General features: G+C 41.2%; 1 protein-coding gene across 1 annotated transcript; it reads left to right on the top strand.

The window, feature by feature from the left end:
• Positions 1 to 2273: 2273 nt before the first annotated feature.
• SRGN (serglycin) lies at positions 2274 to 13666 on the top strand. Its single transcript, XM_032423897.1, has 3 exons — positions 2274 to 2396; positions 9363 to 9510; positions 12747 to 13666. Exons 1-3 carry the CDS (start codon positions 2321 to 2323, stop codon positions 12988 to 12990), a joined length of 468 nt encoding a protein of 155 aa, XP_032279788.1. The 5' UTR covers positions 2274 to 2320; the 3' UTR covers positions 12991 to 13666.
• Positions 13667 to 13881: the final 215 nt, after the last annotated feature.

The following is a 13881-nucleotide window of genomic DNA, read 5'->3' on the forward strand; positions in this document are numbered from 1 at the left end:
AGCCATCCACTGCTATCCCTCTCTCATCCCCCTCCTGAAACTGGATTTTTTGGAAGCAAACCACAAGCATTTTCTCATTCCAAATAGAAGTACTTCCGTATGTACCTCTAAAAAAAAAAAAGAAAAAAGAAAAAGACTAAAAGGAAGACGTCTGATGATTTACAAATCTTACTCTTCACCTGTCACTTACTTTGAATTAGGAGCCCTAAGTCCTAGACCTGCTTTTGTCAATCACCAGCAACAAGTCATGTATCCTTCTGAACTTGCACTTTTCCCACCTGATTTTGCAAAGGAGGTGATTTCTAAGGTCTCTTCCCATGCTAGAAATCAAATATTCGTTCAAGGGTCACTTTTAAGACTCTAGAGACATAGATTTGGTACAGGGTCTATTTGCTGTTGGTTTTTTTGGTGCAGTGCCCAGTTCAGAGTCAAGACCTCCTCACTGAAGAGCCAAGGAGGTCCTAGAGGCTGCTGAGTGGCAGGATCTTTAATTTGGAGCTTTCAAAAAGAAATGAGTCTGGGAGCCATCCCTCCAGGCAGTTTTGCGCTGCCCTCAGTATCTCTTGGCTGCAAAGTGAGGGGACAAGCTCGGACCCAGGACTTCCGGCTGCCACAAGCATGGGTCAAGCTCTGCTATAGCTTGAAGAGGACTAGGGACATGAAGCTGGAGGAGGGCTATTTGGGAAAAGAAACTGCTGGTGGTCAGGGTAGTGGGAGAAGAGCAAATGTTTGAGAGTGCTGTGCCAAATTTTTTTTTTTTTTTTTTTGAAGAATCACCATGATCCAGAGAAAGAAAAAAAATGAAGGACCCAAATGAAAAAGGCCACCCAAATTACCATTAAAGCACGAGCTCTGAGCAGTTTGGAGGCTTTGCAGGGCTTTACTGAAGCTACCGATGGGGATAATTGTTTTGGTGCCAGGGTTTTAAATTGGGGGTAGGGTTAAAAGGGACCGAAGATGAGGGCCGTTATGTCAGGCTGACCACTATTCCATAGTGGGGCACCCACCGCGTTTTTGACTTTTTGGGTTAGAGCTGGAGAGGAGTCCCTGGACGCACTTCCAGCTGGTTCTGAGGACGGTCAAGATGGGCGTTCTCCATGACCCTTGTAGACTCGCACCACAGCTACCCGGCGATTAGATTCTGAGGCCTGTCCTTAGCAGGAAATGGTAAAGGAATCAGCAGGAAGCCGAAGACAAGAGAAGGGAAACTCCTCCCTCCTGTCAAAGGCCTGGCGAGCGTGAGGATGCAAATGGAAAGGGGGGCTGGAGGGAGAGGTGCAGTTGAGATGGAGAGGGGCTGAGCCTTGAATAGAAGGAAACAGTGCACGCCCCCAGGGCCAGAACACACAATAAACTCTGGTGTTTACTGTTTGGACCCCGTGTTCCTCGGTCCTCCCAAAGTCTTGGCACGATCCCCGGGACCTGGGAACTGGGGCTGTGGCGAGTGGGTTTTCTGAGCTCCAGCAGCCGGCTGAGAGGACCACATACCTTGTTTCTGATTCCCCGGCTTCTCCAAGGCCAGGGGACCCCCCAAATCAAGTCGAACAATTTTACCAGGAAAAAAGATGGAAAGTGTAAATGGAAATGAAATGACAAGAGATACTTGGTGTGAAGGAGCAGAGGAAGGCAAGATCATTTTTCTGTCTTAACCAGTTCTTGGCAACTGGAAGTCCTCAATCCATTTTGGAGGTAGAGGGAGAGCCCATGATCCAGGGCAAGCAAGCGAGGCCGATGAGAAAAACGGGTTATCTGGGATCGGAGAACACTTACTTACAGAGGAGAGCTCCGCTCTGAACTTTCACTTCTGGAGCTTGACTCAGTGAGCTATGCTACTCCTGATGAAAGAGAAAATTTGTATTTTAGGTTGAAGTTCCTCAGCGATGGAAAGGCAGCCCCCAGAGCGCCCACTCACCCCCAGTGCAGTCGCCGCTTTATGTTAACCGTCTTGTGTTTAGGTTGTTCAGTGAAGAAAGGAAAAACAGACTGTCCTGAATGCTGATGCTACTGTTTTAGTGGGAAAAAATTATGAACAGGCAAGTGGCAAACAACAAAACTTTTGAAAAGCAGACCCAGGGAGAGTCCGGTGCAGTTTCATAATGGGTATAAATAGTGTTTTTCCTGTCTTCTTCTTCTTCTTTTTTTTTTATCTTTCTGGGTTTTGATGTGGATCTCTTTCTATTTGTTCAGGAAATTGTGACGTGGGTTCTGGGCAGGGTTTGAGGTTTTGGAACTTTTTCTAAAAGGGACAGAGTGCACCCTGCTACATTTCCTAATCGTGAGGTCGGTGTGCAGGCAGCAGAACTGAAGGGAGCTGGTCACCATGCAGCTACTCCAACAGGGCAGTAGGCTTGTCCTGGCTCTTGCCCTCCTCCTGGTTTTGGATTCTTCAGTTCAAGGTAAGACCCAGGAATCTCATCTCCCCCCTCACCCCTCCGTAATCTTTGCAAGCCCTGGGGTCCACACAAATGATTATATTCACCTTAAGGTACAGAATGTATTATATCGTGGGACAGGAGGCAAAGAGAAAGGATTTGGGGGTGCTGAACTCTTTAATGTGAGTTTGATTAAGTTTGGGATCAAGATAAATGAAACTCTGAGGCAGGTGTGGCCTCATAAACACCATGATTGAAACGTGCTATTTTATTTTTGGATGAAAAGGTATAGTTTATAAACTTCTAAAAACTCAAGAAAGGTCAACTGATGAGTCCCTAAATTCTACCTCTGAAACTAATATTAAATAGACTGTAGGTTAAATTGAATTTTAAATTTAAAAAAATTTTTAAAAACCCAAAAAACTCCAGAAAGGAATATAGAACATAACCCATGTGTCTGTTGGAGGAGATGGCACTGTTGAGTTTTGGAGGTCCCAGGGTTTATATCAGTCCCAAGTTTTAATATATTATGGTGGTATCGTAATTATTCTAACAGTGGAAAATGATATATTTTAAAAATCAGAGTAAATCTGTGTATTTTTCCTTTTTTTAAAAAAATTTCGTTCTTAGTGAAAATTCAATTATGGTTAGACATGGAACAAACCCTCTCAGTTTAAAGACAGACCAGAGAATTTTAGTATTTGTGCTGTTGCTCAGGGTCACATTACATTTGGAAATTTCTTCTTAGATTTCTCTATCATTTAGGGTTGGTTAGTCAGACTGAAACAACTTAAAATCCTTATGACTAAGACAACAGAAATGATCAGTTTGTAAGAAAAATACAATTTTTCTCCTTTGGTAAATAAGGGATCATGTCTAAATAAGGCAGAAGGTTATGGCCTGATAAATAGACGGGAGAATTTATAGTAGAAAATTATTTAAGTTCCCCCAATTTGTACAGGAAACATTGACTTACAGTGACACACATGTCCTGGATTTGTTTCTTCGAAGTGACTTCTAGCCTTGTTTTTACTTCTGGTGGAAATGAAATCGTACAGATAATCTCAGATACATTCATTATGTACTGGAAATTTATAAAATAATTTCCTTCTTGTTATGCAATTATTGAAGAAAGTAACAGCAAATAATGTTGCTGAAACTTTTTACTAATCTATGTATTTTTAATTTTTTTAATAATCTATGTATTTTTTAAAATATAAAACTGTATTGATTTTAAGAAACTGTCCTGGATCTTTTAGGGAAAATCTTGAGCTTGATGAAATAATTCCCTAATGTGTTTTGACAAGATCCAGAGTAATGAGGTCTATATTTGTAGCACAAACTTGAGTGACAAGTTGGTGGGGGGTCCACCCCTGCCAGAGCTAAGTCAGTCTTTACATATTCAGGATTTCCCCGAAATATCACATTCCCCACTAAGATTCAGTAGGTAAAACTAGAACTGAAACAGAAACGTTCCTGGGCGCCTGGGTGGCTCAGGTCTTGATCCCCGGGGACCTGGGATCGAGCCCCACATTGGGCTCCCTGCTCAGCGGGGAGTCTGCTTCTCCCTCTCCCTCTGCTCCTGCTCATGCTCTCTCTCTTTCTCTCTCAAATAAATAAATAAATAAATAAATAAATAAAACCTTAAAAAAAAACCATTCCTTATGTAGTAGGTATTCATCAGAAACAAGTGAAGAAACCATTATGAAATCACATAAAGCACTAGCATTTATATCATTACCTGGTAGGTTTAGCTCTTTGTTGGAAAAGGAACCAAAAAAGATAGAATGAACAAACTGAAAAACGAGGGTATTTCCAAAGGAGAAGTGTCCTTGGTGTTGGAATTAAGGGTTTGCGCCCACATCTGACTGAGAAGGGAAACGGATACCCACCCACGGCGTGTGTGACAGCCTCTCCAGGAGCCCTGCCAGAGCCGCGGCGCTGTTTCCCACACCTCCATGGGATGCCAATATGACTCGATAGCACTCTTTCCCTGTCTTTTAAAAAATGTTTACTTAAACCATTGGTTTGACCGAACTGCTCAAACCAGGCTTTTGGCTTGTCCTTACTGAACATATTCAAAATATCTTAGGTCACTGTGTTAGTTTACTGAGGCTGCACAGTACCCAGACAGGTGTGGCTTAACAGAAATATATTTTCTCACAGTTCTGGAGGCTGGAAGTCCAAGATTAAGATGTCAGTGGGGCTGGTTTCATTCCAAAGCCTCTCTCCTTGGCTTGGAGAAGCCCATCTTCCCTGTGTCTTCACGCGGTCCTTCCTCTGTGTGTATGTGTCTGTGTCTTGATCTCTTCTTCTTCTAAGGACACCAACCATATTGGATTAGGGCTCGTCCATATGAACTCATTTTACCTTAATTACCTCTTTGAAGGCCCTGTCTCCAAATACAATCCCATTCTGAGATATTGAGAGTTAGGACTTCAACATATGAATTGAGGGGACACAATTCAGCCCTTATCAGTTATGTTAAGTCAAACCCAAGGAAAAACATGATGTAAAATCGTGTCTATCAGGGGCAAAGGATGGGAAATTTGGCAATGCGTGGGAGATCCTGGAGAGCACAGGTGGCTTTCGATTTAATGTAGACCTCCAGGGGATTATTGATTATTGATAAGGTCTGTGAATCCTAAACTCTTTTATTACCTCTCTTTTTTTAAAGACGCCCATAAAGAGAGAAAATGGAAGATCCACAAGCAAGTGTGGCCAGATCGTGTGTTCACTCCACACTCCCTAGATTAGGGTAGATATTGATTCCAGCCATGTGTGCTGCTGTTTGATTGTAAAATGGTTTCATTTCCATGCTCTCATAAATGATCATCACATTCCCTGTGAGGAGGAATTAACACCAATTTATAGAGGAGAAAACTGATCTCGTATTCGCCATCTCATTTGCTCTTTAGATCAACCTCTTGCAAAATATTTGAGACTTGCTTTAGGCCCGTGACAACTAATTAATGCCACAAGTGGTCATCTGATTTCAAGGTCAGAGTTAACTTTCTATTGCAGCTCGGCTGTCTTCTAGGTAGATTAGAGATTTTTTCTTTCTTCCTTCCTTCCTCCCTCTCTTTTTAAGTATTTTTTTCTTAAGTAGGCTCCATGCCCACTGGGAGCCCAAAAGGGGCTTGAACTCATGACTAAGATCAAGACCTGAGCTGAGAACAAGGGTCGAGACTTAACCAACTGAGCCACCCAGGCGCCCCTTTAAGGATTTTATTTTTAAGTAGTCACTACACCCAATGTGGGACTTGAACTTATGGCCTCAATATCAAGAGTCACATGCTCTACTGACTGCCATGCACCCCGAGATTTTCTTTATTTAAAACAAAAAACCTTGCTTTGACTGTAGTGAACTTGCTATAAAGTTTACCACTGAATTGAGGGATAGAGAAGGAGAAATTGAAAGTAAACTTGGAACATATATAGCTTGTCAAACCATGCAAGGGTTGTCTGTCTTGTGGAATTGATTGGCCAGTAGGAAGCAACTCCAACTGAGTGATGTCTGTTTCAGTGCTACCAAAACAATGAATAAAATGGTCTTTTTTTTTAATCTCCCCCCCCTTCATGGAATTTTCTGGTTAAGTTTCTGTAACACACCTATAGCAAATCTCCATTAGAATAGCAGATTGGTAAATTGTGATGCTGTTGGGGAAAATTTGGTATTACAACGTAAAAAGATGCAGATAGGAGCACCTGACTGGCTCAGTTGGTAGAGCATGTGACTCTTGATCTCACGGCTGTGAGTTCGAGCTCCGTGTTGGCCATGGAGCCTACTTTAATAAAATAAAAAGTGAAAATATTTTTTTAAAAAGATGCAGAGGGATGACAGGAGTAATGTTCATTCATAGAAAGAACATTTTGGTAAAGCAGGACTAGCGACTCTGTGGGGTGGGGGACAGTGAGGAAAAGGATTCTAAATAAAAACCATTATTTTCCCTGGAATCCAACACAAAGTTAGCCAGCTGATCCAGCAGGTGGGGCTTTTGAGGAAGATAACCTTTGTGTCCACTAGCATTCTCCCTTTTCTTTTTTTTTTTTCAATTACAGTAATCATAAGACCTTTCTCTCAAGCAAGATAGAGTCAAGGTAGTCCCACAACAGCAGGGGCTGAGACTGTTGAATTCACATCCTGCCAACACCCTTCAACAGATATGTCAGGAACTTTGTGTCTGTAACCATGCTCTTTATTTTAAAGCCGACTGAAAATGATCAGACCCAAATTAGATAAACTTTTTTTTTTGGGGGGGGGGGACTTCTACAAGTTTTTAAACAGCTTTATTGAAATAGCCTTCGCAAACCATACATTTCATCCATTTAAAATGTACAGTTCAGGGGCACCTGGGTGGCTCAGTCAGTTAAGCGTCTGCCTTCAGCTCAGGTCATGATCCCAGAGTCCTGGGATCGAGCCCCGCATCAGGCTCCTTGGTCAGTGGGAGTCTGCTTCTTCCTTTGCCTCTTCCCCTGGCTTGTGCTCTCTTTCTCTCTCTTGCTCACTCACTCTCTCTTCCTCTCAAATAAATACACAAATTCTTTAAACAAATAAGTGTACAGTTCAATGTTTTTTTATTTATTTATTTTTTTTTAAAGATTTTATTTATTTATTTGAGAGAGAGAATGAGACAGAGAGAGAGCATGAGATGGGGGAGGGTCAGAGGGAGAAGCAGACTCCCTGCCGAGCAGGGAGCCCGATGCGGGACTCGATCCCGGGACTCCAGGATCATGACCTGAGCCGAAGGCAGTCGCTTAACCAACTGAGCCACCCAGGCGCCCCCAGTTCAATGTTTTTTTAAAGTATATTCACAGATATATGCAACTATCACCATAGTCAATTCCCCCCCCCAAAGAAGCCCCTCTTTCAAAAAAAAAAAAAGATTTTATTTTTAAGTCATCTCTATACCCAACATGGAGCTTGAACTTACAACCCTGAGATCAAGAGTCGCATGCTCCCCCATCTGAGCCAGCCAGGCTCCCCAAAAAGTCCCTCTATAATAAATTTCAAAAGCTGAGATTCTGAATTCTAGAGGGGCATTTTGTATTTTGTTTTCACTAATTTGCCAAAGTTGTATTTGTTACGTGGGTGAAAATATATGGTCTTTCACCTGGATGCTTCCTCATAAAGTTTTAGTTTTACTTTTCTGTTTAACTTCCTGTCCTTGCAAACATTACCTCAGTTTGATATTCAGCACATCAGTTGCATGTAAAGGAGAATGCTTAGACCTACTCTGTCCAAAACGATAGCCACTGAGCACTTGAAATGTGGCAAGTCCAAACTGACATGTGCTGTAAGTGCAAAATATACACCAGATTTGGAGACTTGCATGAAAAGAGAAATGTAAAATATTCATTAGTAACTTTTATATTGTTTATATGTTAAGTGGCAATATCTGAATACATTGGCTAAGTAAAATGTGATGGCATTAATTTCACTTGTCTCTTTTTACTTTATTGAAAATTCCCTGTGTGGTTGTCTTACGCTATTGCACTGCACTGTTCTGGCCAGCACAGAGCGTGAAGCTGTCGCCCTCTGCTGGAGATGCTGGATTTCTATCGCACCTACAATACAGGGTGTCTAAGTAGCAACCAGATGCCAAACTTAGGCTGCTTCAGGAAAGAATCAGAGAAGGAGAAAGAAAAATAAAACATATTAAATACCCTGCGCAAAGATTTGTGCTAGATGTTTTACATACTTTTATCTCATTTGAACGGGAACTCTTTGGGACACTATTATTCAACTTTGAAAGATGAGAAATTGAGAATCAGGTACTAAATGGTAGAATGAGTATTTAAATTCTGATCTCTATAAGCTGTCCACTAGCAGAGATTGGTCATTGAGGTCTTCCTGCTCATCACAGAAACTAGCATTTAAAGAGCTCCAACCATGGTGCCAGGTATTATTTTAAGAACCTAGCATTTATATCTCATTATTAGTTCTATTACTGTCACCATTTTATGAGTGAAGAAATTGAGGTACAGGGAGATTAAGTAAGTTGGTCAAGGATACACAGCTGGTAAGGGGCAAACATCGGATATTATCTTGCTACCTTACCTCCAGTCTCCAGGCAGTGACAGAACTAACCCATTTTGGACGATTGGCTGTCCCAGACCAGCGGGGAGTCTGCTTCTCCCTCTGCCCCTCCCCCACTCATTTTCCCTCTCTCTCTCTTTCTCTCGCAAAAATAAATAAATAAAGCTTCAGAGGATATGTCCTTCCTTCCAGTGTCTTCTGCCTACCAATTCCCTCACAGAGGCAGTTTGTTTTATATCTGTTCAGAGGTTCAAGGTACATATATGTAAACATATATGTAAATAGAGTCTTAAAAACACAAACACACATGTTAACACAATGCACAGTGTTCCTTACTTTTTTTTTTAAGATTTTATTTATTTATTTGACAGAGAGAGACACAGCGAGAGAGGGGACACAAGCAGGGGGAGTGGGAGAGGGAGAAGCAGGCTTCCCGCTGAGCAGGGAGCCTGATGCGGGGCTGGATCCCAGGACCCTGGGATCATGACGTGAGCCGAAGGCAGACGCCTAACGACTGAGCCACCCAGGCGCCCCTGTTCCTCACTTTTCTTAACTTAATAATCAACCCTGGAGAATCTATATCAGTATCCAGAGAGCTGCCTCATTCTTTTTTTTTTTTTTTTTTTAGATTTATTTACTTATTTTTTTAGAGAAGTGAAGGTTTCACAGCTCACCAGTAGCAGAGCTGGGACGTTACTCCAGGCAGCTGATTGCCAAAGCCTATTCTAACCTTCAACTCTGGGCTCCTTTCTAGGGTTATCGTGAAGACAATGTATATAAAAAGCTGGCACACAGTGGGTTCTCCTGTTATATTTATGGGCATAAAACCCGCCCACACCTTACCTTCTGCCAAATTTAGAATCAATTGGATCAAAAATTTCTTAGGGACAGGGTGATTAGAAGCAGTGTAAGAGATACGTATTAACCACGTGGGCTCCTTGTTTGGGCAGGTTTTCCTGTGCGGAGAGCCAGGTACCAGTGGGTACGCTGCAGTCCTGATAGTAATTCTGCAAACTGCGTTGATGAAAAGGGACCGATGTTCAACCTACTTCCGGGGGAATCCAACAGAATCCTTCCTCCGAGGACCGACCCTTCTTCGTAAGTGAACTTTCTCTGATTTTACTTTCACCAACCTCTGTCGAGATCTTGGCTTGGAAATGGGAGTGTCGTCCAGAGTGTGTTTCTTCAGTATCTTGCTTTGATGGTTTGGTTTTCACTACACAGGACATGGTAAAACAGTACTGTGTTTACTGGCATAGGAGATGTGCAAGAATGCATGATTCATCTATACTTTTGCAAGGTCTTTTTGTGGGGGCAGAGACAAAAATTGAGTACTTTTCACCAACAAGTATTGGAAATGATTGGACATCATTCTACTTATGTAAGTAGAGCATATTATACATTGAAATCCAATAGGAGTCTGTCAACTGAATGGATAAACAAAACATAGTGTTTCCCTAAAGTGGACTATTATTTGGCCAAAAGAAAGAACAAAATACTGATACATGCTATCACATGGATGAATCCAGAGAACATTATGCAAAGTGAAAGAAACCAGACATAAAAAGTCACATATATTGCATGATTGTATCGATATGAAATGTCCATAGAGGTGGGAAATAGAGGAGTGGTCACTGGGGGATGGAGGAGAGGGAGGAATAGAGTGGGGAGTACAGGTATGGGATTTTTGAGGGGTGATAAAAATGTTCTGAGATTAGATGGTAGTGATTAAAAAAGAAGAAATTAGGGAAAGGAAGAATAAATGGCCATGACTTGTCAAAGAGAAAGCCAAACCTCTTCTTGATCAAATCAAACCTGCTTTAAACTTGCAAAAAAGATCCAACAGGAATTCATAAGTAACCAAAATGAAATTGTCTTAGAATCAATTATTTCAATGAATATCAAAGTTATATAACATGCAGCAAAACTGTATTATGTAAAGGATTATCTTAAAAGGATTAATCCTTAGACTTAGAAGATTAAACCTAGCAAATCACTCTCCTCGAAGCCAGGGTAAATCATCATGCCCACACCAGGTAAGACCAGCATCCCTCTGAGGGTCCCGGCGACTCTCTTCATCCCTGGCACTCACTGCATGAGATGATGTCATCACCACCTTCAAAATGCCACTCTGCCATCCTGCTCCTGTCTTCCACTTCTAGCCTGAAATGGATTTTATAGCATCCTCCATGATTTTAACTCATGGGTTTCCATAGTAATTCATTTACATCTAAAATGTTAGAGGAATAACCCAAGTTCTCCAAAACAACTATTTTATACCATTTCTTCTCTTAAATCTCTTTGATCTTCCCCTTTCCTCAGGCAGGAAAGTTTTCTTCTTACTGTCACACTCCTGTCCTTTATGAATGAACAGTCCCTGCTCCTGTATCGGTCCTGGACCCATTTGCCCTCCTATCCATCTTTCTTTTCCCTTCTTGCTCTGTATTGGGCTCATCCCATGGTCTGCCTTTCTCAGGCTCCCAGGTCTGTGGCTGAGTTTGGCCAATGGAAGGCACAGGAGGGAGACAGGGGGAGCATGGGAGGCAGGGAGAGACCAGGATGTTTCTTGTCAAGTCCTGCCTTGGGTGGCGTCTCTGGCAGGGCCGTCTCTCATCCATGGCTTCAGCTCCCTCCCGATGCTGGGCTCAGGTAACACCACCTTCTTCCATTGCCCCTCTAGCCCAGAGAGAGAGGTATTTCCTTACTGTCGCTCATCTCTGGGGTCCTCGCTCTCCTCTAGTTGGCTTTAATTCTCTAGACGTCAGTTCTGCAATTACTCCTCTGAGCCCAGTATCTTCTTCCCATTGGTGTGCAGACATTCTCTAGCGTCTCGTACCGTTGGGTAAAATCTCTTCTTTGACTCTGCATCCTTTCCAGCCCTTGCCCTGTTCTCTGCTCCTCTTCACAGGAACACTTACTGAAAGGGATGCTTCCTGTCTTCCCCACCCCTCTACTCCTTCTGTTTGAACTTCCGTTCCCACCTTCCACTCAGAGTCCTTGTTAAGGTCACAGTCACTCCTGCTTAACACATCCACTGTTTACTTCTCTGCTTCTCTCCTTACTCAACTTCTTAATTACCTTCAAAACCAGTTTCCCCCCCCCCCCCCCCCCCCGCTTTGAAATGCTTTCTTCTCTGGGCTTCCATGGTCCCACCTTATCTTGAGTTTTCTTCTACTTCCCTGATTGTTCTTTCTCCTCCGTTCAATATTTAATATGTTGGTGAGGCCCTGGTTCTGTCCAGGGCCTCTTCTCTATCTGCATGCTTTTTTTAGGTGACCTCATCCTTTTTATGGCTTCTATTGTGTGTGCGTGCATATGGAACTACCAATCTGTGTTTCCAGCTCTGATCCCTTTTCCCTGACCTCAGAGTCTAAACTAACCCCCTGGTCACCCTCTATTATATTAGTCTATTTTACTTCTCTGCATGGCATTTAGTACCGCCTCATGTTTTCCTGATTTATTCACTTTTCATTGTCTGTGTTCCCCAACAAGTTATAAATTTCTTGAGCAGGGACCTCATCTGTCAGTTCCCATTCTATCCCAGGCACTTAGAACAGGGATCAGATGTTAAATATTTACTGAATGCACGCATGAATGAAGCTCTAATCTGTTATATGGTCTGTGGTTCATTATTTTCATGGAAAAAAATGACCCATAGACTATGAAACTAAATTTTTGTCTCTGATACTTAGTTGCTTTGTTCTACCACTGAGGGGTAACACCATTGCTCTGGTCTTTGGTGCTGAGTGGACTTCTAACCACCAAACTGAACCCAGCTGAATGAATGCACTTACTTTTTGAGAGGAAATTGAATTAGTTAATTGTGGTAAACATAATGCTTAACTTGTTACAAAGAATTTAAGAATGAATTTTGTTGAAGCACTGTGAATTATCAGAAGTTTTGTAGAAATTTTAAATTAGAAAAAAATGTCATCTATCTAGGCTAACTTACACTTGTTTGTCCTTTCTTTAATGGAAGAAAATGGGAAAGGCATCTTAAAAAAAAAAAATGACCCCTTAAGTAAATTTACCAAGTATAGGATTACTATGCTAGTGATAAGAAAAGTAGCACTATTTATTATGAATCTGCAATGCATAGATGTTGATTGATAAATGCAATGAGTGAAGTACAGCAAGTATAGGCAAACATGTAGAAAGGTCTGATTTGTTTTTTGTTTTAAAGCATTGAATAACTGGGAAACTTTTAACTTTTAATTTGAGCAACCGGGTAGCTGCATTAATTTTCTATCTTAAAAAATTTATTATGATTATCTTCCTTATGTCTCAAACTTTACTGGTTTTTTTTTTCCTTTCATTTTTCTGTCTTACTTCAGAATGACAAGATCCCAGAACTTGAATGATGTCTTCCCTCTTTCGGAGGACTATTTTGGATCTGACTCGGGATCAGGATCTGGAAGTGGCTCTGGAAGTGGCTTCTTAACTGAAATTGAACAGGAATACCAACCAGTAGATGAAAGCAGTGCGTTTTATTACAAATTTAGGCCTCTCAAGATAAATCTGCCATCAGACAACCAGGACTTGGTCCAAGATGGACCAGAAGGGGATTTTATTATGTGAAAGAGAGGGTTTCCCATCTTGATGTCAGGCAACGCATTCAATATATTTTATGTATCATAGTTAAGTGATTAATTTTGGAACAAAAGGTTTTATAGAAATTTTAAAACATCTGAAAAAGAAGTTTAGGTTTTATCACCTTTTTTTTCCTCATGAATTCTGAAAGCTTCCTTTATCCTATTGTCCTGGAAGATACCTGTATTTCCTTTGTATCATATTCAACCAACGTCACTATGAAATTAATTGGACCACCCATGTCTATAAAATTGCTTTAAAGAATAAATTATACTTTTTTTTTAAAATTCAGTTTGAGAAGCAAATTGACAGGCAATATTTCATATCTAAGTCTTCAGAAACCTGACTCTGATTGTGAATTATAGATATGCCTCTTTTCTTATGAAAAACCCAGATGAAACACATGGTGAATTTAGAGTGGGTGTAAAGTGTCCAGTGTAAAGTGTATTGCTCTAATATTACCATTGGATGTGTTTGCAGAGCTGGTGGACATTGTTTGTTGAGAAGTATGATTGCTGTTACAATTAGAAACTGAAGACCCAAATTAAAGCCCAATTGTGCTCTCAATACTTCATACTGCTTTACTTTTTTTTCATGGATATCTGTGTATTTTCAAGTCTTACCCTATTAAAGCAGAACTATAATCAATGTGTTATGCTGTCTGGGATCTCTTGTTCTAAACTCAGGAAATAATTATTTTTGTTCGGATGTTTCTAGAAGTCTTATCAACAATATCTGTAAGATTATTTTACAGAGCAAATTTTGTAGCTAGAATCAAATCCTATTCACTAGCAAATCAAGAAAACAATTATGGTAGAGCAAGAAGCTTATTCTGGCCCAAGCACTTCCTCTTCTCTAAGGCTTTTCCCATCTCAGTTC

Source organism: Phoca vitulina, unplaced genomic scaffold (assembly GCF_004348235.1).
Source record: "Phoca vitulina isolate PV1807 unplaced genomic scaffold, GSC_HSeal_1.0 scaffold29, whole genome shotgun sequence".
In the NCBI taxonomy this organism is placed as follows: domain Eukaryota; kingdom Metazoa; phylum Chordata; class Mammalia; order Carnivora; family Phocidae; genus Phoca; species Phoca vitulina.